Raw genomic sequence first — 26,385 nt, 5'->3', positions numbered from 1 at the left:
TGAAAGGCAGAACATACATGAGGTTAGAGCATTTCTGGGGTACATACGGTGGTATGGCGAAGTAAAAAAAAAAATGGCTAATTTACTTCCCTCAAGACAAATAACTAAATAAATTAAATAGCCTGACAGGAGATTTGTAATGACTGATAATTCCGAAGGGAAGAGTTTGGCTGACCACTACTATGTGTGGTTAGATCAGTGACAGGTCTTCTCACCATTAAATTAGGCATTATACAGGCCAGCTCAGCCCTTCATAATTAAAAGTAAATTGAGAGAATTAAAACACCCTCCCCCCTAGTGAACACAGTTTTAGGCGGTCTGCCAGCACTTTGTCCCAGAAAAGGAGGCGACCCCTATATATAACCTAAGCAGTAGCAATGGCATCAGCATACTCCCCAATGTTTAGGGGCAATTTCTGTAAATGAGTTTGGGAGATTCTGCGCGCGCAACTTTATTAACACATTTATGCTGTTCATTTTGAAGAAGGGGGACGTGGGAGAAATGGCCCGAAATGAACCTTTAATTAAACGTGCTGTAAGATTCCAGACATTACCAGACACGAGCACAGAGCCTATCCGGCTCCCATTCCAGGCTTAGAAACCGAGCCGGCCCTAAGGAGCCAAAGCGGCCTCTGACCTCACGAGCGGAGGAGAAGAAGAAATAAAAAATGAACCAACATATACGGGAAGCGAGTGCCAAGAAACGACGAGCCGAGGCCGAGCGATTGGTGAAGGCGGCGTCACGGGGGGAGTGGGGTAACAGGGTAGTCACGGGGTGCAGTCGGGCAGGTACGTACTGCTCACAGGGTTTGCATGGGCGGGACGGTGACACCTTCCGGGTTGAGAGGACTAGTTGCAACCGGGTCGACTCTGCCTGCGTGTGTCACAAGGGAGGCTGCGAGCGAAGAGGCGGACGGCGAGAAGGCTTCCTGGACTATTTACTGTTATCCTGCCCAGTGATATGGCTTACTACCAGCAGCAGACCCACAACCGGCCGCCGGGTAACAACATGCAGGACCAGTCGTTCCTGTGGAACGTCTTCCAGAGGTGAGAGTTAACAGCCTGGGTGGGGGTGCTTTTACCTCCCTCGTGTCCCGTGCCTATTAATACCCTGCGCTGCACTCATATCTACCCCGTAAGCATCACCACGCGCCTCTGTATTCCCACCCGCCCCGCTACAACCCGGCCATAAGGGCCCCAATGCGGGCAGGCTCGCACACAGCCCCCCCCCGTCTCCATAGATTGTAAGCTCATTAGAACAGGTCCCACACTTCCTTCATGTCCTATTATAGCAGCGCTATAGACTCTCCTTTAAGTAAGATGGAATGGCATGGATATACATTGTGCCCCATAGCGGTTCATTGGTTTAGTTGTTGTGTTACTTAATCGACAGCCCAGATTTCAGCCAAATAAAACTACAGTAAAAGCTGATTCCCAATAGGTTTAACGGATCACCCGCTGCGCTGGCGGTTCATTGACATACGGAAAGGCAAGACTCCGCTGTCAATCCCAAGAGAATGGGTTTATAAGTGTACGTGGGTTGTTGGAGTGTAGCATAGGTGTCAGCGAGGCCGAGAAATTCCTTGGTAGGCAAGATATTAAACATTTGCTATAGCTTTAGCTCACAAGCTTCATCATGTACTCTGAGAAGCCAAATCAGTTGTCCTGTAATAAAGGAAGAAATCAGTGAGACGTGACGCCAATAAATCTAGAAAAGTAGGACGTGAGTCCGGCTAAACACATCCACTGGAAGGCTAGGATCTGGGGTGGGGAAAGTGGCCGATGTATAGGGGGCATCCCTCATGCATTTCCAAGGGGAAGAAACTGGTCATTTATATAGGACACCTATTTATCATACACATGAAAAGGTCACTCCAGCCATAATGTGCGTTGGGGACTCTGCAGAATCCCCTGTATGCTTTTGCCCCTTTCTACAACCTTCAACTAAATGCCATGCAGGAGATCTGTTTGATCAAACACTTCTCTTTGCATGATATACTTACATCCAGTCAGCTCCGGGAAAGCTGGCGACGAGGGTCTCTGAAGACCCCAGTGCACATGCATGGAAAGGGCTGCCGTTGGCTTCAGTGAGGCAAGCAGCCTATCGGTGACAAGAATAATTGGACCATGGAGGAAGATGCCAGCTGCTGCAGCAGGGCAGCCTCTAATGTGTCGGCTAAGAGATTTTACTTTGTTTGATTTGGAAGAACGTATATTAATGTGCTCAGAGTACTTTGATTCGGGGGGGTTGAGTACTTTGTTACCGGGGGTTGTCAGGAACATTACTCTCTATTCGGGGTGTATATCATGGCTGGAGCGTCATAACAGAGCTGCTTTTACCTGTTTGTTTACCTGTCAATGCCAGCGTAGTGAAGCAAAGAAGAGGCTAGCAGGCGTAGCGGGGAAATTCCTGAAACGCGTGTCTGGTTACCAGGTGTGGGGTGCTTTTAGAATCTTCTCACACAGGTGTTTTCTTTCTTGCTTCCTTATACAAACCAAACTGGCCTCCTGCGCTTGGTTATCGATCAACGATCATGGCTATCAGTGTGACTCGCTGATTAGTCATTCAGTTTGTAGTAATGACAGTTTAATGTACTTCTGCCAGTGTTCTTTGACAATTATGAGGAATGCCCACGTCACTTAATACACTATTACCGTGCGTGTGCACAATATGTAGCAAAAAAACCCAAACTGTTTTAGCAACCGAAAAAGTACTTATTCATCAGCTCAACTTAAAGTAGCATAGAAAACGAAATTTCTGTTTCCCCACTTTACACTGTCACTTAAGGGTTAAGTCAGTGTACAAATGCTTTATTCTGCACTATATGTGTTTAATAAAGGTAGTCTTTTTATGCGTTTACTCCTAGAATATGGAATTTACATGAAATATGTATAATCTGTGATCTGCATGGGATGGACTCTTTATATTTCCAACCTCTGCAGTCTTTTCCAGAGCTGATACTAATGTTAACGGTTCTGAATGATTAACCCATTCATGCTGTAATCTGGGATGCCAAATTGTACAGACAGCACTACATGTGACTTCACTAGCAGGGGCACTTTTAGATTCCAAAATCATCTGCTAGTAATTGGGGACATTGTCCTGGAACCATATTACTTTTAAGGATCTTTGTTACATGGGTTGTTTGGTTTTAGTTATGAGTGATATTCACACTTTTACCTAACAGATATATTTTTACCTAGGAAAGTATTTTGGAAGGCAAAATCCTTTGGTAATGAGGGGCAGGAGCACTTAATCTAACCTTATATATTAATGCCCCGTGTGGAAAGGAGAGCTGCTCCTCCTATCGTGGACTACTGAATGCAGTCATTTGAGTGATGGAGGCTTCCACTAATACCCCCAGAATATTAATAAAATACATTATATATCAGCTACATGTGTTTAATAAGATTAAATTATTTCATTATTAGACCCATTTCCCAAAACATGATGAGCTAAGGGAGCACATGGCGTGAGGATACGTTGGGTTGTTTGAATTCCGGTACGGCTTTTGTTTTAAGTTACACGATATTCTGTATATCAAATTAGGGAGTACTTTTAAGTCTTAGAGTAAACTAGGAGCCCATCTCACTGGAGAGGAGGCTTCTCTTGCGAAGATTAGATAGGCCAAGCGTGCATACACAGATATCGTACCTGCTCAAATATGTACTTTTTATACTTGAAACCCCTGTGAGTTGTTGAATAAACTAAGACCACCCACATGGTAAGCCGTTTCTTTGTTTTATTGCTTGGTTTTGCTTTGATAAGGAAATGCTTGATTTCCATTTCATCCATGATGGGATGCGTGGGTATTAATGAAAAGGTCTGGACTTTAAAAGGGGTAAAATTGTGAGCGGTTATACCTTGATACTTATCTTTTCGTGAAGTCCGCAGGTAAATGATTTAACAAGGAATTGCTGTGCATTGCTGCGATAAGAAGCTGTAGCAGGTCATAGCTCACAGATATCATGTGATAACCGGAAGTTGTAAGAATGAGGTCATCAGATACAGGGTATAAGAATCTCCAGTGTTTAGCTAATCACAAGGCTTAACGTGCCATCATTACTTTCACAATACTTTCCGATGAGTAACATGTTACATGTACTGTAGCTGTGATCTAAGAAGAATGCTATGTGGTGTTCGTTGAAATGGTTACCTAACGGAAAGCCTAGGTTTGTTTGCGGTTGTAGCTGTACGTATACATAAATGTCTGTCATCTGCTGAACGGATACATTGACGCATTGTACAGCACTGCCCAATATGAAGGCGCTATAAAAAACAATATTATTATTATTATTATTATCCTTTATTTATATAGCACCAACAGTTTACCGAGCGCTTAATACAATACATAAATTCAAGGGAAATGACAAGACAAGAATTGACAGACAAAGACAAACCGATACATTTGGTGGAGAGAGCCCTGCTCGCAAGCTTACAATCTAGAGGGAAATAGGGTGACAAACATAAGGCATAGAGAAGGGTGAGAGGTATTGTGGGGGTTGTATCGATGACAAGGAAGTTCTAGCAGCTAAGATGGTATGCTTCTCTGAAGAAGTGGGTTTTTAGATGTTTCTTGAAAGTTGGGAGGGAGGGAGAATGCTGAAGGTTCCTTGGGAGTAGATTCCAGAGATATGGGGCAGCTCGAGTGAAATCTTGTAGACGGGAAAAGGAAGAGGTGATGAGTGAGGAGGAGAGCCTTAGCCCATGGGAGGAACGTAGGGATCGAGTAGGAGAGTATTTTCTAATGAGGTCAGAAATGTACGGAGGAGCAGTATTATGGATGGCCTTATATGTCAGTACCAGGATCTTAAATTTAATTCTAAAGGTAATTGGGAGCCAGTGGAGGGTTTCACAGAGGGGGGGGAAGCAGAAGAGGAGCGACGTGCAAGGAAGATGAGCCTAGCAGCGGCATTTAGGATAGACTGTAGAGGAGAGAGTTGAGACAGTGGAGTGCCAACCAGAAGAATGTTGCAGTAGTCAAGACGGGAAATGATAAGGGAATAAACCAGGGTTTTTGTGGATTCTTGGGTGAGGAATGGGCGGATACGAGAGATGTTTTTTAGGTGCAAGCGGCAGGATTTGGCGAGGGACTGAATGTGAGGGATGAAGGAGAGGTTTGAGTCAAGGATGACCCCAAGGCATCGGGCCTGGTTAGTAGGAGAGATAGTCGTGTTGTTAATGGTGATAGAGAATTCAGGTAGTGGAGTGGAGATGGAGGGAGGGAAGATAATGAGTTCAGTTTTAGAAAGATTAAGTTTCAGGTAGTGTTGTGACATCCATGAAGAAATAGCAGACAAGCAATTGGTAATACGGGACAGGAGAGATGGAGAGAGATCAGGAGAAGACAGGTAGATTTGGGTATCATCTGCATATAGGTGATACTGGAGGCCAAATGAGTTGATTAGTTTGCCAAGAGAGGAAGTATAAAGAGAGAACAGCAGAGGGCCAAGGACTGAACCTTGGGGGACACCAACCGAAAGTGGAAGGGGTGATGATGTCTTTCCAGAGAAGTTGACAGAGAAGGAACGGTTAGACAGATATGAGGAGATCCAGGAGAGAGCTGTATCTCGAATGCCTATAGAAGCAAGCAAGTCTAGAAGAAGGTGGTGATCAACAGTATCGAAAGCAGCGGAGAGATCCAGTAGATCCAGCAGAGAGCAAGTCATTGGAGACTTTTGTTAGAGCTGTTTCAGTAGAGTGAAGGGGTTTGAAACCAGACTGTAGAGGGTCAAGGAGGGAGTTAGAGGAGAGGAAGTTAATGAGGCGGTTGTACACAATCCGTTCAAGCAGCTTAGAGATAAAAGGAAGCAGAGAGATAGGGCGGTAGTTAGTCAAACAGATGGGATCTGAGGAAGGATTCTTTAGAATTGGTGTGATTAGCGCATGCTGGAAGGCAGATGGTACAGTTCCAGATGATAGAGAAAGATTAAATAGGTGGGTAAGTGATGGACCAAGGGATGGATATAGAGACTTTGTGAGGTGTGAAGGGATGGGGTCGAGGGGACAGGTTGTTGGGTGAGAGGAAGAAAGAAGAGTGGCTATCTCTTCTTCGGTTGTAGGGGAAAAGGCAGTTAGTATAGTAGGAGTGGAGAGAGTGGTGTTGAGTGGTGTAGGAGGGAGTTGTAAGGAAGAGAGGTCTTTTCTAATAGTCTCGATCTTCTCTTTGAAGTGGGTAGCAAGATCTTGGGCAATGAGAGAGGTTTGTGGTGTGGGTGTGGAGGGACAGAGAAGGGAGTTGAAAGTAGAAAAAAGGCGTCGTGGGTTGGAAGAAAGAGAGGATATGAGAGTGGAGAAGTAGAGCTGTTTGGTGAGAGAGAGGGCAGAGTTGTAGGTGTGGAGCATGAATTTATAGTGATTAAAGTCTTCGCTGGATTTGGATTTTCTGAAGTAACGCTCAGCCGTGCGGCAGCACTTCTGAAGAAACCGTGTGGTTTTGGTATGCCATGGTTGGCGTTTAAATTGTCGGGGGTAACTTGTAGTAATTGGAGCTATGGTGTCGAGGGATGAAGCAAGTGTGTTGTTATAAAAAGAGGCTGCAGTGTCTGGGCAGGAAAGGGTTAACATGGAAGGTAAGAGAGGTTCAAGTGAGGCTGACAGTTGGGTAATGGTATTGTCTGGTAATGGCCTACAAGTATGAGGTGAGTGCTGTAAGTATGTCTTGTTAGGGGTTAGCACTGGAGAAAAGGATAGAAGGTGGTGGTCAGACAGAGGGAACGGGTAGATGGAGAAGTCTGAAAGGGAGCATGATCTGGAGAAAACCAGGTCAAGTGAGTGTCCCTCGGTGTGCGTAGGGGAATTAGTCCATTGAGAGAGACCAGAGGAGGATGTCAGGGAGAGGAGTTTGGAGCTAGCAGAGTTGTTAGATATATCTAAAGGAATGTTTAAGTCACCCAGAATAAGACTGGGGATATTAGGAGAGAGGAAGAAAGGGAGCCAGGCAGAAAGGTGGTCAAAGAACTGCGAGGTAGGACCTGGAGGGCGATATATGACAGCAATTTGAAGAGAGAGTGGAGAGAAAAGACGGATTGCGTGAGCTTCAAAGGAACAGAATGAGAGGGAGGGAGGGCTTGGTATATTCTGGAAGGTGCAGTGAGGTGAGAGAAGGATGCCTACACCACCACCCTTTCTGCCATCAGGCCTAGGAGTGTGGCTGAAGTGTAGTCCTCCGAAGGAGAGTGCAGCAGAAGCAGTAGTGTCATGGGAGGGGATCCAGGTTTCAGTAAGAGCTAGGAGGTTAAAAGCATGGGATAGAAAAAGGTCATGTATACAAGCAAGTTTGTTGCATGCCGAGCGGGCATTCCATAGGGCACAGTTAAAGACGGGAGGTAGCTTAAGGTTGGAGATGATAGGAATAAGATTGGTTAGGTTGCGCATGTTGATTGAGTTGGCTGGTTTAGAGTGATAGGAATAGGGAAGACTATGTGGGGGACAGGAGTAGTAGAGCAAGTATAGGTAGGTTTCACATATAAAGGTTTAGTGTTGTTAGGGATATTAATGAGACAAAATAGGCAAAACCAATATTTCGTCACACACACAAAATAACGACGCTACCAAATATTGTAGTACCACATCCACAATATTAATTTAAGGAGATACCCTATATATTATCTCCGATCCTAAATTCTTTCAGATCGCCTCAAATTAGATAGATATCGCCACGATAGTCAGTCAAAAATATTTATTTATTGTGAATACAATTTATAAAATCTATATATGAGTCACATAATATAAAACACAAAATTCTTAAAACATGTCAAAATTGAATCAATTCAAATACAATATATTATCGATAGTTATCAATATGAATTAGTACTTTATGAGTCTAACACACAATTTCCAGTCCACTCAGCAACCAAAAATTGATAATAATCAGGGCAGTAATAAAGATATCACTATCTCTCATATTAGTTTAACTAATATGACAAATTAAAAAGTAATTTAATAATGTCTACGAGTATTAGTGAAATTCCTAATAGATGCAAATGATGTCAAACTTCATCTACAGGTAAAAATACCTTTTCATTATTGTTATTATCACGGGTTATAAGCTGCAGTCTCACAAGCCGCCATATACAATAATGCAATATATTATTTCCCAGAAACAGGGAATTCTATACGAAGAAGACAAAATTCACCTCTATTCAGAATAATAAAACAATTATATTTACCACCACTTTTTTGCTGTTGTCCAACTGGTCCTTGTAGAAATTAATCCAGGTTCAGTGGCAAGAAATTAAGTGGGAAAGAATATAACTTTCTAAAAGTTATATTGGTTAGAACTCCAAGTAACTCTAAGAGTGAAATATGGTGCCAGGATCTTTAGATTCCAATTCTCTGCGGTAAATTTGGTGAATCAGTCCGTCCTTTTCCTTTTTTTTTTTTTTTTTTTTTTTTTTTTAATTATCCAAGACATAAGCTTAAAAACAGAGCTTATTATCATAGCCTCCACCTCTTGATTGGAATTCTCCAATCATAACGGTGGGTTTTACCCATTAAAATTAGGATTTCTACTCATATTTACACCGTTGTAATTTCTTAATTTACCTGTGAGAGACGCTCTGGTCTAAGAATTAACTTAAAACCATTACATATGTGTTTGGAATTTATCCTTGGTCACCCTAATCGCCAGGTGTTACCTCCTAGATAGTAACTCAGGCCTTGGTAGTCTTACCATGTATCCCCCATTCCAAGTTACATTTCTAAAGATATGCAGCGTCTACTCCTTAACTTTCTCATGGAAGATAACATTAATTGTATCATATATACGCTGAAACATCATTATACATGAATACTCCTTTGTTCTCAATTATAGAGGGAACAAGGACAAAAAGAAATAATCACTATATGATTAAATAAAATAAAATGGCTCTAATTCCATTTTGTGTAAAATCACAGAATATAGAAATACATGTTCTCCGCGATAAAATATCTGACAGTGTAGAGGTACTGGGATAGCTTTGACGGCAGAGAGATGGGGAGGGATAGGATCTGGAATGCTTTAATGGGGAGTAGTGGGTAGTAAAGGGATCTACAGTTTGGTGCCCTCTACTGGCGTGTTCCAATAGAGCTGGTACTTAACTGTCTATATATTAGAACACCACTGGGGCGGGTGGGAGAGGGGCAGGGAGGGCGGGCGAATAACCCCAGTTGATTGTGGGGAACATGAAGGTGGGTATTGCAGGTTGTGAGGGCTGTAATAGAGAGTGTTAAATAGTGTTAAAGTGGACGGGGGCAGTAAGAGGGCAGATATAGGAGATAAGGGGTTAGTGGAGCAGAAAGATAGAAAGTAAAATATAACACACCTAAGTAGTGACAGGCATGACAAATTTTACCAAATAAAAACAAATGAAACAATCAGTGGAAAAATGCTGCAACTCCCAGTAAGGGCATTCCTAGGCCATAAAGCATAGATAGACAGAGAAAAGGGTAATAGACAATTCAGGCACAGAAACAGGAAAATGATAATAACAATACAGAAAACAATAACAGATAATAAAGGAGATCTCTTGGTCCACTCTGTATACCTTGTAGCAAAGTATGCAGGTTTGCTTGGGCTTCAATAAATAATAATAATTAATGCACAAATGAAACGCCTATTCTGTAAGTGGAGCGGAGTCTCCACGTTTTGCCATGTTCTCTCGCCCTATATGATTTGTGAATGCTTTTCACTGCCCCTCCCAACAAGGTATGCTGTAGCACTTAGCTACATGGAAATGGACCATGTTGTTTCCCCTTCATTATTTTGTGTGGTTAAAAACAATAAAAATGCAGACATCCAAAAATATTTCCCTTATGTACCTTTTATTTTCCTCCCCAAATCAACTTGGTGGATTTCACACTAATAGTGTAGGAAGCAAATACTCGTATGGCCCATCATAATCAGAACTTTGGTAATTGTCTGTTTTGAGGACATTTCACCCTGGACTTTGAAGAAGGGTCACAAATTGATGAAACAGAGTAGCATGAATTACATTTTATTTCATTAGTCACGGGGTAATTCCACCAAACCTTACATAGCTAATAGTGCAATCGGGCAATTGTTTCCTTCTCAAGGCTTTTTGTTTGTAAGCTATATATGTAAGTATATATAAAGTGCGGTTTATTTATCGGTGTTCTTGCACTATGTTTAATTGAAATAATGGGTTTTCATTCTTAGTCCTTTCAAAAATATATATATGCGTATAGGACAGTGCTAAGTTAATATGGTCCTGTGAATTAGATGTGTTTGTTGGACTGGGGCATTGCTTTCAGTTTTGTAGCCGTGGAATTATGTAAAAAAAAAACCAAAAAACTAGAATTAACTAATGAGGGACTGTCCCAAAAGTGTTGATTACGAGGACTCTTTTTGATAACTGTCACGACCACCCACACAATGGCACTCACCGCAGGAGTTATTCTGCCCGATCCCCTGATACCAAGAGAGGGGCCCTTAACAACAGAGGACCAGGACTTAGAGGATCCCAACAGTAAGGAGGCCAAGTGCAGGCAGGTAGATATAGGTACTGAGTAGATAAGGTGAAGGAATCTCCAGACGGACCCCACAGGTAGAATGGTGCCGAAGGTAAACACAGAACAGGTAGAAGTACAAATATGAGGGTCGAGACACGGAGCAGGTAGTCAGACAAGCCAAACTGGTACACGGATCACTGGGGAGAGGTACAGAATCAAAATCCAAAGAGTAGTCAGGCAGGCAAAGAGTCAATAGTAACGAAGATCAGGAACACAGCCGCAAACGAAGTAAAGGACCACAACAGGGTGCAGGAGAAACGGATTTCCGGCTTTTTAAAGCCGGTGCCAATCAGAAACCTCGCCTCCAAGGTGATGTCACGTCCGAGCCTCCAGCCGTCCATCACCTTTAATGAATAAAAACCATAGATAAAACTATACTTAAGGTTTCACGTCATGGCATTGCGTGGGCTGTGTACAGTCCTTGTTGCCATACTGCGCTTGGTACGGAGGCAGAATGCAATCTCACATCTGCTCTCTGTATGCAGGTTTGCTAAGATCTTTGTGCACATGTGGTTGTATTAGCCTGTTTCCAATGTGTAGAATATGCTCTACAAAGTCACTGTTAAGTTGCGCTGCAATATAAGATAATATAATAACTTGACCTTACCAAATGTGTGGTTCTGTCTTATTGCTGTTGTCGCTATCTTTCCAGAGGTCTGTTAGCAATTTAAACATGAAATAAGTGTTGACTCCGGGTTGCTTGTTAGGCCAATGACAACATTGGAGTAAGAGTGGCCTTGTGGGAAGTTGTTGAAGATAGCTGTGGTAACAAACATTACCGCTGCTAGTCCCCAGAGATATTGGCTTCACGTGCTCATGGCTTATCTGCAGTCATCCTATATTTTAAGCACAGTGGTATACATGGAATAAAATAAACTAAAACCTATCGATTAGCTGAAAACTTCTGACTATAAGACTAAGATCCAGATGCCCCGCAGTGCTGCAGGGGGCCAGGATCCCCCTCTCTGGTAGCCAGTGGTTGTGAGCAGGGGTGGGGGCCTGTGGATGTTGGCAGGAGTGGGGTGTGTGAACCCTATACCTTTCTGCAGGAGATGCGGTGCGGCGCCCAGCATTGTCGCGTAACGTGTATTACGTGACCCAGCTGGGCGCCTCGCGGCACCCCACAGGAAAGCATAAGGTGCTGCATTCATGATGTCAGTCCTGGAAAGCTTTCACCTCCTTGTCATGCAAAATCCTGGGAACCAGGAAGTTGTTTCTAGTCGACCATGGAGGGTTGTTGAGTCCTGGATTATGCCTTAAGGACCATATGTAGGGCAAACAAAAAAAACACTTTTGTGCTAATATCCCCTCAAACGTTAGATTAGGCAAGAAGAACACTTTATTGTACAGAAGTTACCATATTTATACATATTATCACATCTTTTAACAGAAGATAAACAGGGGAACAATGGGGCATGAGAAGGATTAGTTCTTTAATCCCTTTACTGGGCTCTTCAACTAGTTTGAGTCTGGTGCCAGGGGGCCTGCCAACCAATCCCTGACGTCCCTTTAAACAAGCGACCAATCCCGGCTGGCCAGCTCACAAGCGTGCGGACACTAATCCCTTTAACTCAGCAGCCAATGAGAGAAATGCTGACGAGCCGCACCATGTAAGGACACCCGTGCCGGCACGAGGAGCGACCAATAGGCGGTGCGCCTACCTGCTGCTGTCTGGTACCGGGAGAGGGGCCAACCAGCCAGGCTTAACCTTTATTGTCTTTTGCCGTGCTCGCCGGGACCTGTAAAGAGTCTGATCAGCTGATCATCACGGTGTAAGGGCGAACAGCTGGGGGAAACAAATAGTTAACATGAAACTAAACCACAAGTGATATGCTCCTCAGTGATGTTGGAGCAAGGCTGTCAGGCATTCTGCCACAGAATCTATATCCATTTCTGCTGACTGCATCATGTTCGATGCTCTTTTCAGTACGTCCAGCCAGGCCAGAAAGCACAGACCCCAGTGTTAATAAATGCTTTGACTGCCTTTGCAGACGTAGTATACGGTCCTGCTGGTTACATTGCATAGTAATGATGTGTGAAACAATTCTTCACATGATCTCTGTAATGTGGGAAAACACTACATAGATTTGTGATATTGTCTTTTGGTAGTAATGGGGACTGGATTTCTGGTGTGAGAGCAGATGAGATTATGCTGATATGTAATCAAGTAGATGCAGTTGTGCTGAGTGACACTGGCATTCGTTCTAAGTTGCTCCCTGCTCTTGTATGCTAGTAGACCTCAGATGTTAGAGGAGCTATCTTTGGGTTTTGTTTTTTTAATAGCAAATTTTACTGGACCATTTTAAAAATATTACCACACAGTGAGTGTTGTGTTGCTAGGCTTATTCAGGATCTGTGGCTTGAGCCCATACCACAACGTAATCATCTACACTTACTCCCCTGTGTACAAACACTATGTAACCTTCCCAAGTGCACTATATACGCCAGGTACATACACTTTCTAAGCTTGTGTTTCTGCTTAAACATCACAAGTGCAACATTTTAAAATGAGGTGTCTAGCTTAAAAAAAACCCCCATGGTTTGATGGTGTAAATTGAATTGGCTGGGCGCAAAGATGTCCCAAATGGGACATGGACGCAGTCTGACCAGATGTCAAAATGGGGAAAAAAAAGAAAATCACACTTGAGGACTACATTGGGAGGTGGGTCCTGCGGGACCCGCCAAAAAACTTGCGGGATGGGAGCAGAACACATGTGGCGGGAGCGGACAAAAAATCAGCAGGATTGAAAAAGCAGTCCCGCGCAGGGCTCTAAAGCACACCTCCCAAATGTGGCCTTTTAGTCCCCACACAACCTGGCAAACCCATGCATGTTTCTTAACACATATTGGGGCAGTGACACATACCAGAAGCTGTAAATGTATACCTGAAAGAGGGAAAAAAAAAAATACTTTGGCAAATAATTTGTGCATGGAAAGTAGGGCTGAAACAACTAATCGATAATGAAAATCGTTGTCAACGATTTTCATTATCGATTAATCGAATAGATTTTTATCGATTATAAAAATTATAATCCGACCTCAAACAGAGATCGGATTATAACACTAGAATCCTGATCGCCGCAACGCTGCAGGGGACCTGGATTCCCCTCACTGTCGGCCGGTCTCTCACTTCCGTCTCTCTCCCCCTCCCATACACCCCTCTGCCTCGCTACCCCGGCTCCCTTACTGACTTCATAGAAGCCTCAGCGTAAGTGAAGGGCAGTAACGGAGGCTGTCTGTGCGCATCGTGCAGACCCCCACCGGCTGACAGAGGATCATCCTCTGTCAGCCGGTGGGGGACTGCATCGCACAGACAGCCTCCGTTACTCACCTTCACTTACGCTGAGGCTTCTATGAAGCTGCAGTGAAAGTTCCTGTCAGTAACGGAGCCGGGTAGAGAGGCAGAGCGGTGCATGGGAGGGGGGAGGAGTCAGAGGGGTGTATGGGAGCCACCCTCCCATGCACCACTCTGGCTCCTCCCCCTCCCATACGGCACTCTGGCTCTCTACCCGGCTCCCTGGTGTCTTGTGAACCTCCGTGGCTGACAGGAGGCAGAGTGGAGTATGGGAGGGGGGAGGAGGCAGAGTGGAGTATGGGAGGGGGGAGGAGGCAGAGTGGAGTATGGGTGAGTTATAGTGGTGTATGGGGGGTACTATGAATTTCAGGGCATATAGGGGGTATAAGGCATATCGATATTAGGCATATCAGGGTGGCATAAAACATATCTGGGGGTAAAAGGTATATCAGGGGGCTCAGTTGCATATGACTGCCATATAAGAGGTATAAGGCATATATGGGGGCAGAGTGGCAAGCTGGGGGTCAGATGTGCATAACCGGGGGCAGTTTGGTAAATAAAAAAAATGTAAACAATTTTAAATATGAAAAATAGTTAACATATGAATTAATATTTACTAATAACTTTGTATTAAAACCTAGTTTGAGAAACACTGTGTTTGGGTTCTTGTAGCTTTTATTATGTCAGTAAAATAAGAAGGTGAATAGAGAGAGAGAGGCCATTGCAATAAAGAGATGAAAGTGTAAATTGTAAGTTTTTTATTACATTATTTTAAATTGAAAAAAAATTTAATTTGTTTATCCGATTAATCGAAAAAATAATCGGCCAACTAATCTATTATTAAAATAATCGTTAGTTGCAGCCCTAATGGAAAGTGTTTGAAAACTAAACACACCAGGGTATTTTAAACGTATATGGGGTTAACTGAACTGGCCAGCTTCAAAAATGTTCCAAGTACACGAGAACAGAAGTGACAAGCTGAAAGAGTGAATTGCATGCGTCATAAAAGTGGCCTCCCAGGCCTCAAATAACCTGAAAAACCCATGCATGAGTTGTATCACAGGGCATTCCAGAGGATAGGGGCAGCCCTTGAGAAATCTTGCAAGCGTGTATGACAACTAGAACAGATGGAGATCGTTGGGTAAGAGGAGAGACTAGTTCAGTGCGTTTAGAGGTGAGCGAGGAGAGGTAGGAAGGGGAACCGCTGTGAAGGGCTTTGAAAGTAACATTTATTTACATTTACAAACACACAGCCTTTGTTGGCTCAGGAGGGGGTACGCGGGCGCCAGCTGTTATGTTCCCTTAAGGTCCTGGCATGCTATGTCTGAGCGCTGGGAAGTGATGTCATATGCGGTATATCCGGGAGACCATGAGGGCCTCACTTCCTAGCCGTAACCCCCCCCCCCCCATGATGGCTGCCCAGGTTATAATGGTCATTGTTCAGTTCTTTTTATATGGCACAAAGATTGCAATCATTTGGATGCTATTCATGTAACTCAGGGCTCGACAAATCCCAGGTCGCCATTTTGTCCTGGCGCCTAGGTGTTTGTCAGCCTGTAATCGCGGGGGCGCTGCTGCTATCTGCCCAGACTCTCAGCCACTCAGAGCCCGCCCTCGAGCCTGAGATCACTCCCATGGAGTGATTCTGTAGGCTGAAACCGCGAATGCAGGAAAAGCTGCAATCGCGTTTTCAGCTGCCACAGGCAGCTTCAGGAAAGGGGGTTGAGTGTTGATTGGGTCCTGACACAACACCCCCCTGCTGCCTGATCGCTCCATGAGAGCGAAAGTGCAGCATTAACCCCTTCAATGCCGTGATCGTGGCATTTTAGGGGTTAGTTCCCGTTTTGGACGGGGCTCTGCCAGCAACAGCAAAAAGAGCCCCCACAAGCCCTGTGATGACTCCTGTAGGCATGGAAGCCTACAGCAGTCATCAGAGACTCCCCCCTGCAATGACTGGTCTATGGTTCTTTGGTCTCCACATGAGTGTGGAGACCAGCCCCAACACCCTTCTGCTGCCTGATCGCTCCATGAGAGCGACAGTGCAGCGTTAACCCCTTGAATTCCACAATTGTATATAACACATTCGTGGCATTGCAGGGGTTAACATTTGTTCCCCACAAGCTTGTGGGGACTAAATATCAGTCAATGCTGTGCTCCAATGGAACATCAGCATTGAAAGCGTTAAAAAAAAAAATATATATATATATATATATATATTAAAAAAAAAAAAATGACCTGAGAGTCCAGGGTGCTTCCAGGTCAAATGCTGTGAGTTTAGTAAGTGGGCTGATGATAAGATCACTCCTAACCAACTGTTAGTTTAAAAAAAAATTTGTCAAGCCTGATGTAACCAATTCTTTACCTTGCAAAGCTTCACTATGCAGAAAACAAATGAGCCATTCTTTGTATAGAACATTGGCTCTGCCTTTACAAATACACTTGATGATATGTAAAGAGCTTAATTACACAGGGACTGCTCCCTTGCACAAAATGTTTTTATGTCCATGTTGCATGTGTATTTTACCACATACAAATCAGTGCCTTCCATTGAAGCAAGAAGCATACTTGAGTATGCCACATACACAGTGATGCGTGATAACTGGCATACGTGAAAGTTGAGCAAAGATCATATTAAAATGAATTATTTTGGCGGGAACTCGGCTCTTACATAAGTAAGTGGACTGCTTTAGTAGAGGACGGGGGAGGTAGCAGTTGACACCTAGGCCCATTGACACTTCAGGAGTGGCTGGTAGAGCTCTTGATTTATACTGTACAGGTTGTAGCCTAGTGTCGGTGTTTGTGTCAAGTTGATTGATGGAAGGCAGTTGTCAGTTTTTCTAATTTCTTTTTTTTTTCTCTCCTCCTACAGAGTGGACAGGGACAGAAGTGGGGTTATATCTGACTCTGAACTTCAGCAAGCCTTGTCAAACGGTGAGAGAACTACACTTTATACTTCTTCTTTTGCTGAACAAATATCCACCATTCTGTATGTTAGTGTGTTCAGCTTTGTGAAGATGAGTCTCCATGACAGTGGAACTAATGTAATGACACCTCACAAGCACACACATTTAAAGTATGATGCTATATTTAAAGGCACACTCCAGCCACTGTATGCACTTTAATGCATATGAGAGCTGTGTCTTCCCTTTAAACATTTGTTTTGTCCGGTTTACAATACAAATAAATAACCTGCAGGACATGTGACAAATGGAGCACAAGCTCTCAGTAGTCTTAATGTAGGAATACGCTAAAGTGATGACCATTCCCCTTTGGTGTGAACTATTACGTTCCAATGGTCTTAAGGGGCAAGTATTCCATGAAAAGCCTTTTCCTCTGAACATTAAATACACCGATGTGTACTGTAATGTAGCATAGCATTGAATACTATATTTATTTTAAAATGGCAAGTATTTTTTCTAGTGGTAAAATCTTTTGGTGGGACTTGGCTCAACTCATACACCTGGTATGTGCAGAATACAATGAGCGTTATACTTCGTTAGACGTACTAGCTATGGCATGTTCCTCTAAATTCTCCGGAAACAATTACACTGGCTTTAGGTATTTTGATTAATGAAAGCCTAATTTAAATGTTTAACATATTAATGGTTAATTTCAAAATGATCGACCACCCACATGGTTTATCTTAGCACTGTATGCGCTTAATACGGCACGACTTAGGTAAACACCTATTTAGACACTGCCAGAGCTCCTCTCAACCACAACTGGTCCCTGGCTCGGATAACCCAAATCCACCCACATGGCTGAACAGTGGCCACTTGTCCGGGACATGCTGTTGCCAGTCTGCTGGTGAGAATAAGCTGAAAGCAGCAGATTTTTAGACTTGTCCTGTTTAGAACTAATGTTACTCTGGCTTCTCAAATATTTCTGTCCCGTTATAGTAAATTACATAGCGGTGGTCCCTGGACTGCTCATAAGGGTAGGGTTTTTTTTTTGTTTTGTTTTTTTAAACCATTTTACAGATGAAAGATAAAAGGAATACAAGCTAATAAAAAGTTCCTAAACTTAAAGCAGATCTCTTCTTTTCCCAAAATACTGTAATCTCACTTTTGTATACAAAAGTCTCCAAGAATCCCCAATATTTATGCCTTAGTGGTGTTTTTGAATGTTATTCACTGATTTCTTGCTCTGTTTAGTGCACATTATGATCATTATTTTAGCAGCAACCTGTGAATCTGAATGTGTATGCCTTTTTATGAATGCGAAGAAATGACTCAGGAGTTTGGTATGACCTATCCACACGCTCAAGGGGTCTATTCACCAAAGAGAGAGCTCACTTTACTATTTATAGAGGGCCAGGACTAGTATTTCTTTTTCCCAGCAGGAAGTGCTGGCCTTGTCTAATGGATAATTTTCTGATTTAACAATTCATTACATAGGGCCAGGCAAGCTCCTCCTGTATCAGAACCTTACTGGATCTGGCACTTTGTAACGTATAGTGAAGTCAAGAGGGTGAAACTTAACTCTCCCTTTTACTTAATATAACTAACAGAGCTGCTTTGCCCCACATACTTAGGCTCGAGAGGATGGTAGCCTGCGTGCCATTGCATTGATGTAGCTACTGATACAGTACATACGTTCCAGTAATACAGTATGTTTTCAAATGACACACTGCTCATTTCATAGAATGGGGACATGCATAAGGGCTCTTGAATATTTTCCTTTAATGTAATATATATAGGATCATATATATATATATATATATATATATATATATATATATATATATATATATCTCTTCAGGGTTTTTGTTTTTTTTAAATATACAATAACATAACAAGTATCATTACTCCCACCCTCCCTCTTCCAGATTCCTACAAGGTCATTTATATTCATACTATCAAACAATCTGCTTTATTAAACAGTAAAGAGCCAGGATCTCTCTCCCCAGAACCCCTAAAACTAGTATTTTTTTTACTTTGTATACAGTTTCACAATGGCTTTTGGTGAGGACACAGCCAATTAGCATAACCTGATTTTGCACACTATACTTGTTCATTCACATGTAACATGAAGAGGCATTTGGCATGGGTTTAGGTAAAGTCATTTTACAAATCTTAGTTGTATTCAAAACTGAAAGCATTTCATTTTATACACACCTTGTTGGAAACTTTCTTGCTTATGTAAGCACACAGTTGCCTCTCTTGGGTAATGATGGAAACAAGTCTGTAGACTACACCCTCTTCTGAGTTGGAAAAACGAGGACTTCTCAATGCACCTAGTATTTTGTCCTTGCTCTGCGTTTCACTTCAGGATATTTCATATACATGTACCTATACACATATTGGTAATTGTGAAGTCATTGCCAGAATTCTTATTACAGGTTGTGTCTACCATTTGAGTAGATGGCTTCCCTGCCATTGCTGCACCTCCAACATGCATTGTGCCCAGACACATTTAGTGTATAGTGGGTGTGGGGAGCAGTACAATGGGGGTCAACATCTTTATAAACAATTTCTTGTGTCATGGTAGACCAAAATGATGTACAAGAGCCAAAAATGTCAACCACTGAAAAGAGTGAGGTTGATTACTATGGTCCCTTGCCACCTACCTAGAATGGGCCGCGCCATTGACCATCAGCCTCTCATGTATTGTGCAAGTCTTATGGAAGGGTGCAAGTCCTCACACAGATTGCCCAATGGAGACAACGAGGGAGTTAGATTGGGCCCTTAAGCTTCAGGATTCCTTTGATGCTCTGAGCGGACATGACATGCTTCACTTGGCCTATTAAGTCTGTTCTCTGGTAAATAATATTTTTGTAGTTTTGCATATATTGATAAAAAAATAACCAAAGCAAAATGGCAGAACACTGATGCCGTTTCAAATATTTGGTGATATGGCATGTTTACATGTATGCTCTTGCTGGAATGATGTTCAGGCCTGCAAAAAAATGTACTGTTTTTCAATGTTTTTTGACTAAGGATTTTCACTGTTTTGTATACAGTAGTATGTTTTTCTCTATACGATGTTTACTAACTAATGGCTTATCTTTCAGGTACATGGACTCCTTTCAACCCAGCGACTGTGTCTGCGATAATCTGTACGTTCTGTGCAACATTCATGGTGTTCGTGGCTGTGATGAGAAGCATGTTGTGTGGTCTCTGAAATGATATGTTTTTCATGTATAACAGAGAAGAATACATAGACACACAACCTGATCTCTAAATCATGTTCTTCATTAGCTGATCTTGGCTGTTTGTATTCTGAACATCATTGAAGGGGAAAAACTAGTGGGTTTTTTTTTTTGCTTTACCATGAAGTGGGGTATTTAATACTGAAACTTAGTTTAGCGTTAAGAAAAACGGGGTTTATTTTCTTGCAATTAAATCTTTGCCTTCTCAAACACCACACGAGCTCGTTCTTTATGGCAATGCTAACGTAGTCCTGCTTTGTCAATGAAATGGTTTTCTCCATAGACTAATACGTCAGTCACTTCATGTGGTTAATACAGAGCAATTCCATTATTTACCACAGATAAGGAGTCAGGGTGTTTTGTCTAGTAAATTGGGCTAAGATGACAGAGCATTATGTAAAATTAGAACTCTATATTAAACAAGAAAATAGGGCTATTTTTGAAAACACAATTTTAATGTGATGGAGAGTTTTTTTTTAAAAATGCCAGATGCTGAATTCAGATTATATTGAGTTCTAATTGCTTTACAGATCATAGCCGGGGGAGTGGTTGCCAAATATGCCATCAAGTCTATCTAATATATGTGATACATCACTACTCTGTAACTAGAGGAATCCTAATTAGGGATATTTTTTGACCAATAAAACATGATTGTCTGAATTCTGACATATTTGATAGTTTCCCAAAACTCCATGCCCCATAGTGACTAGCAGGGTTGTTGGAAGTGGAAGTCTTGATTTACATGTAAATAAGAAATTTACACTACTTATTGCTTTCTTTAAAATGTTGATCAATTGATCTATCTCCATATAAAATTAAGTAGGCTTACGATGAGGAAATGGGCCATGAACTTTGCAGTTGCTGGGAAACCAGTAATATTTAAACAGCCAAGAAATTCCCGCCGGCCCGAGGTGTTCTCCCTGGATACGCAGGGACAGTGAGGCTTCAGTCTTGTTTTTCAAGCTCTTACCAGGTGGTTTAGCCTGTGTTTAACGGCAGTTAAGAGTGACCTCTATTCATTAGAACTTCGACCCACTTTGTCCTAAAGCATTATTGCATCATATACTAAAGTGAATCTAGAATGATGGCTATACGCACTGGTTTAGTAAATAAACCTCCATAGTATGAGCCTTTATGTAATTTTCTCTGAATGTATTGCTGCAAATGAATTACCTGTGAGATTTTCTGAAACCTGAATGCAAGTATCCTGTTTTCAGCCATGTTTGACAGGGAGCAGAAAGGCGGGGTGAACTTCCAAGAGTTTTCCGGAGTATGGAAATACATCACAGACTGGCAGAACATCTTTCGAACCTATGACCGGGACAATTCTGGGATGATCGACAAGAACGAACTAAAGCAGGCTTTAACAGGTTTTGGTAATTTGTTTACTTATCTGTATGCCCTTAGTTGAGCCCCAGGAGCAAGTTATCGGTGATTGCAGAAAGAACCCAAAGGAGGAGTTTTATACAGACTCTGTGTTGAAAGTTCTGTTCAGGTTTCACTTTAAGCAAATACTATAATACTTATGTTAATTGCACACAGCGTGTTGCAAAATATATCACGGTGTAAAAAAAGGTTAACCAAAGACTTTCACTACATGCTTGCTTACATTGTGTAGTGATAGTAATTTAGTATAGTTGGCCCTTTTTGTATGATGCTCGTCTGCATCAACACAGTCATGTGGCTGCTTTTTAAAGGGCACAGCAAGTTGTGGCTGGTGACGAACACATTGTGGGCCATCCTGGTTGCTCAGAAATGAGTCATCTCGTTCTAAAGGTATGGAAGGCCCAGGGCCGGCCCGACAATGGAGCCGAGTGGGGCAACCGCTCCAGGCGGCACTTTTGAAGGGGCGGCACTTCGCCGCCCCAAGCCCTTTTTTTTTTTATTTTTTTTTTTTTTTTTAAAGCGAAAGAGCGAGAAAGGGGCTCCGAGTGGTTTTCGTTTACCAAGCTGTCAGTACCCGCTCGGCGCCCCTCGCTCTCTCCTCTGCGGCGAGTCTCCCTGTTCGGTCTCGGTGCTGGCTTGTAATGCTGAGTGCCGGAAGATGGAGACTCGCCGCAAGACTGCTGAAAGGCAAGTACAAGAAGGGGGGGCGGGCAAGGACGGAGGGAGAGGAAGGGTAGATAAGGGGGGGGGGCGGCAGGGACGGAGGGAGAGGAAGGGTAGATAAGTGGGGGCGGCATTTTAAAATTCGCCCCAGGCGGCATTTTGCCTTGGGCCGGCCCTGGGAAGGCCCACGTTAAGTCAGATTGCTAAGCACAGAATCCTACCTTGCGCCATCACTTCAGACATCAGCCTACGCGAACAATCTACTTTGCGCTGCTTTAGGTGTCCTCGATATGTTTTGTTTTTTTTCTTTCGAAAGCATGCCAATCCGCATAGTAAGCGCCAATTTCTCCTTGTTTCACTTTTTAAGGTTACCGTCTTACTGATCAGTTCTATGATATCCTCATCCGTAAATTCGACAGGCAAAGGAGAGGACAAGTTGCTTTTGATGACTTCATTCAGTGCTGCATTGTCTTACAGGTAACATAAATCACCCACATTTCCAAATAACTGTGCACAATTAGAACACAATTAAGGCTTTAACCTCTTAAGGACCAGACCTTTTCTTACACTATAGGATCAGCGCAATTTTTGTGTTTTCGCTGTGTCTGTCTTCAACAGTTTCCCTTTTCTAACTTTTTTTCCTCCCATAAGAAGATTTATAGTATATCAATTATCCACAGCTTTATAAATTAGGAATCCCCCAAATCTATGTAACTTTCTCCAATTTGAAACCCAGCCTATGTTCATATATAGTTTTCATTTATTTAAATATTTTTTAACCCCTTCCTAGCCCTTTCTAATTCCACACTAGCTACTCAATATAAATAAAAAAAAATATAAAAAAAATTAACCCCTAAAAGCCAGGTGGAAATTTAAAAAAGTCCCAGGGAAAATCACTGTTCTGTCTCTCTCCAGCTCACTATCACAGAGAGAAATGGAGAACATAGACAAAGGCAGTGCTTACAGGCATGTATGCGATTGGCTGTAGTAGTGATCACATGCATTGAAGTGCAGGGTGTCTGCCATAGGTTGACCGCTCCTGTCACCAGGTACATTGTTGGTTTTTTAACTATTGGTAGGATTCATGCCTCCCATAAGCAACTGACAGTTGTTTTCATAGTTTGAAAGAGCCAGACTTGTACGACCCTTTTAATTATAAACTTTTGCTTTGATCAGGGCTTATTGTTATCATCTTTTATTTATAGAACACCAACAATTTACGCATTGCTTAATACAATACAATACATATATTCAAGGGATATGACAAGAATTGACAGACTAAGACAAACCGATACATTAGGGGGAGAGAGCCCTGCTCGCAAGCTTATTATCCTGAGGGAAGATACAAGTGTGGCAGGGATAGTGAATACTGTTTACACACGGACACTCCTAGTTTCTGCTTTTGAACCCCCTCAAGACTGGGACGTACCTGGTACTTCCTGGTCAAAGGTTACCGCCAGACCGGGACGTACCAGGTATGTCATCGATGATGCACGATCCAGCGCCGCTATGAACGCTGGGATTGCGAGGGGCGGCTGCTACTGACCGCTGGGTGTCCCCAGCGATCCGTGGCAGCCACTCCCCCTCAATTCCATGCACGTGATCGCTTTGAAGCGAACCACGAGCACAGAATTAAAAATTTATTTTTTTTTTTAAACTGCGGTCTTCCAAGGGAAGACACGGTACAAGAATGCCGGTCCTGAAGGGGTTAATGGCGAAAGACTGCCGTATATAAAACATCCTTACAAGAAATAAATATGGTAGACTAGTTGCCATGTGCCTTTATTTTTGTAAGGTTATTTTCATGTTGTGCATGTTTGTTTGTCCCCCCCCTCCTTTTCTTTCATGTATGTAAACATGTGCATCGTGGTCACATTGTACATTTTCTCAATATTTCATTAATGTAGCTATTGTATTAAAGCTTCCCATAGGTAGATTAGACATTAATAATGTACTATTTTGTTGCCTCTGTTTTGACAGTTTTTCTTGTATTCATCATATTTTAGAGGCTGACAGATGTTTTCCGAAGATATGATACAGACCATGATGGCTGGATTCAGATTTCTTATGAACAGTATCTTTCCATGGTCTTCAGTGTAGTATGATGCAAGAGGCATTCAGACCAATGCCTGTGGAGAATGGACTTGCCAAATCCCCTCCTTTTGTTAATATACCATTAAACTACCGTTATAGTACCAACTGGCTTTTTTAAAGAATCCATTATCCAGCAAGTTTTGTTATTGTATATTAGGAAGAACTTCTTTTTTACCTTATATTAATAACATATCTAGCCATATTTTTATTAGTAGTGCTAAGACGTGCCAGGAAAAGGTTTTTTATAGGCATTTTTGTTTAACTTAAGTACTCTGTGCCATGTAATATAAATATTTTGCTTTCTTTGCCCTAGAGGACAGCTGATACACTTTTCCAAATGGAAATCTAATGCATGGTATAATAGCTGTTCATACATTTATAATTTAAATATAACCCAAAAGCTAGTACTAACACGCTCTCTTGCTTCAAATTTAGTTATGTCTACCTTTAAGTTGTTCTTCGTGATCATTCTGTTTAAGTAGTGCCAACATAATTTCCTTGTTTCATTAGTCTGGTGTTCTCCACACTATAGAGGTTTACTTTCTGATGACATATAAGCCATAGTCATTCTTGGTTCCTGACATAACTGTATTTAATATAAAGTTATGGCCGTAAGCAAATAGATGGATTCCATGCACACTGGAACACCACACAATCTCTGTGTTCTGTGGACGGTAATACTAGCACAGAATTGTCCTGATAAGGAAAAGCACAGATACATCAGTCATACTTTGCATGGTCTTAAGTGCCAACGGGGCATTTGCGGTGCATGTTTCTCTTTTAAATGTTGCATTTACTAGCCAAATGCGCTATGTCCTGTCTTTAAAAATCACATTGCAGCCTGGTCAGTTGTCTGTGGAGACCCATTCCCCCATTATATGGCTTGTTAATTGGGGTTATTTTAGTTAGGGAATTGGATAGTCATCCCATAGCTGCACACAAGCCCATGAAGACTTGCTGGAAAAAATATTCTTGTCTTGCATAGCAGGCAAACAATGCATTCCAGCCTTCAAGAATAGCCATTGCTCTGTGTCGGAGGAGTAACCTGGTTTACAGGATGTCATCCTTAATGCTATAAGGCACTTCTCTTAAATTGTCTTAACAACCCCACAACAAAAGTGAAATGGTGTTAAGATGGCTTTTTATACGGAATGATCGACACTACAGTCACTGTTCAGGGACAGAACAGCATGGTTGCATGTTTTGTGTATACAATTCTGTCTGTGTGCAAGCCGTGATCTGAGTAAACCAAACTTTATAAATGTCATGGAAATTGTAAAAAAAATTATCAGATACATGCTCAATAAAACCAGTTTACTAAATAATGTGCATTTGAGTATTTGGTGTGACTAAAACTTTGTGTATGACCTGTTGGTAGAGTTTGAAAACTGGAGCTTTGTTCCTATTGCTTGATTGCTAAGAGTCACCAATACTTAACCAAGAAAGGGCTTTTCACTAAGCAGTTGGTAGAAGTTGTACTTTTAACTTGCTCGCTTTACTATTCATTATTAAGGGATCACTTCCTATTGTATAGTGAAGATGAAACAAGACTTTGTCAACTCTAAACACCAAAGAACATAAAGAGACATTTGCTAGTGTTACTTCATATACGAAGGCTTTACAATATGTTGTGTGCCCCTTTATGTACATGTAATTGTTAGTTAGGTGTTGGGTCCTTAATTGACCTTCACCAACCACCTGCATCATTCCTGTCACTAGAGTTTACTTTGCTATCTGAATATCTAGGAAACTACTTTAAAGCCAGTTATTGGCAAAATTCCCTCGGTATTTCAGCATTTATTGCTGTAGAGTTAAGGTTTTTTTTTCCCATGACAATTAGTGTCTTGGATAAAAATTTTATAGGCAGCCTATAGTGTCTGCAGATCTTTAAATATTCCTGTTTCACAAAAAAAAAAAAAAGCAACCTGTTAAAAAACGTGTTAAATGTAAGAGCGTCTAGGCTGATGCTGTTTTTGACTGTAGGAAATATTTTCTGCTTGAAAATGTATATAGACAGTTTTTTGGTTTTTTTGTGTAAATCACTAAACAAAATTTTAAAAGCCAACCAATATATTCCCTTTATTGGGCTTTAAATTCTTGAAAGGTGCTTAAATCACGTTTTGTAAATTCTAAAAATATCATGACAATCTACTTAAATTACAATAATACATAAGTTCACTTATATATCTTTGCTTTGTGTTGTATAATACAAGTCCGTTGTAGGGCTCCACCAACTCTACTGCGCGTCACCTCAAAGCGACTTACCAAAGCGCAGGTTCTCTTG

General features: G+C 42.0%; 1 protein-coding gene across 3 annotated transcripts; it reads left to right on the top strand.

The window, feature by feature from the left end:
* Positions 1-960: 960 nt before the first annotated feature.
* Positions 961-24,112, top strand: PDCD6 (programmed cell death 6). 3 transcript variants are annotated; one of them, XM_089482261.1, is made up of 6 exons: positions 961-1,046; positions 16,677-16,738; positions 19,821-19,865; positions 21,176-21,328; positions 22,375-22,484; positions 24,014-24,112. In XM_089482261.1, exons 1-6 carry the CDS (start codon positions 961-963, stop codon positions 24,110-24,112), a joined length of 555 nt encoding a protein of 184 aa, XP_089338387.1. The 3 variants fall into 3 exon arrangements, with proteins under 3 accessions (XP_089338387.1, XP_089338386.1, XP_089338388.1); XM_089482260.1 differs by having other exon boundaries at positions 21,176-21,334; XM_089482262.1 differs by lacking the exons at positions 961-1,046; positions 19,821-19,865 and having other exon boundaries at positions 16,681-16,738; positions 21,176-21,334.
* The last annotated feature ends 2,273 nt before the right edge of the window (positions 24,113-26,385 follow it).

This window comes from Sceloporus occidentalis, unplaced genomic scaffold, assembly GCF_023333645.1.
Source record: "Sceloporus occidentalis isolate IW3139 unplaced genomic scaffold, rSceOcc1.0.p SCAF_18, whole genome shotgun sequence".
Lineage (NCBI taxonomy): Eukaryota > Metazoa > Chordata > Lepidosauria > Squamata > Phrynosomatidae > Sceloporus > Sceloporus occidentalis.
Note: the sequence above shows the minus strand (reverse complement) of the source record. Positions and strands in the feature narration are given on the sequence as shown.

Coding starts and splice junctions, on each gene's coding strand:
- PDCD6 (XM_089482260.1), top strand. CDS start 961: ATGGCTTACTACCAGCAGCAGACCCACAACCGGCCGCCGGGTAACAAC. Junction 1,047..16,676: donor CTGTGGAACGTCTTCCAGAG/GTGAGAGTTAAC, acceptor CTCCTCCTACAG/AGTGGACAGGGACAGAAGTG. Junction 19,866..21,175: donor GACTGTGTCTGCGATAATCT/GTACGTTCTGTG, acceptor TCCTGTTTTCAG/CCATGTTTGACAGGGAGCAG.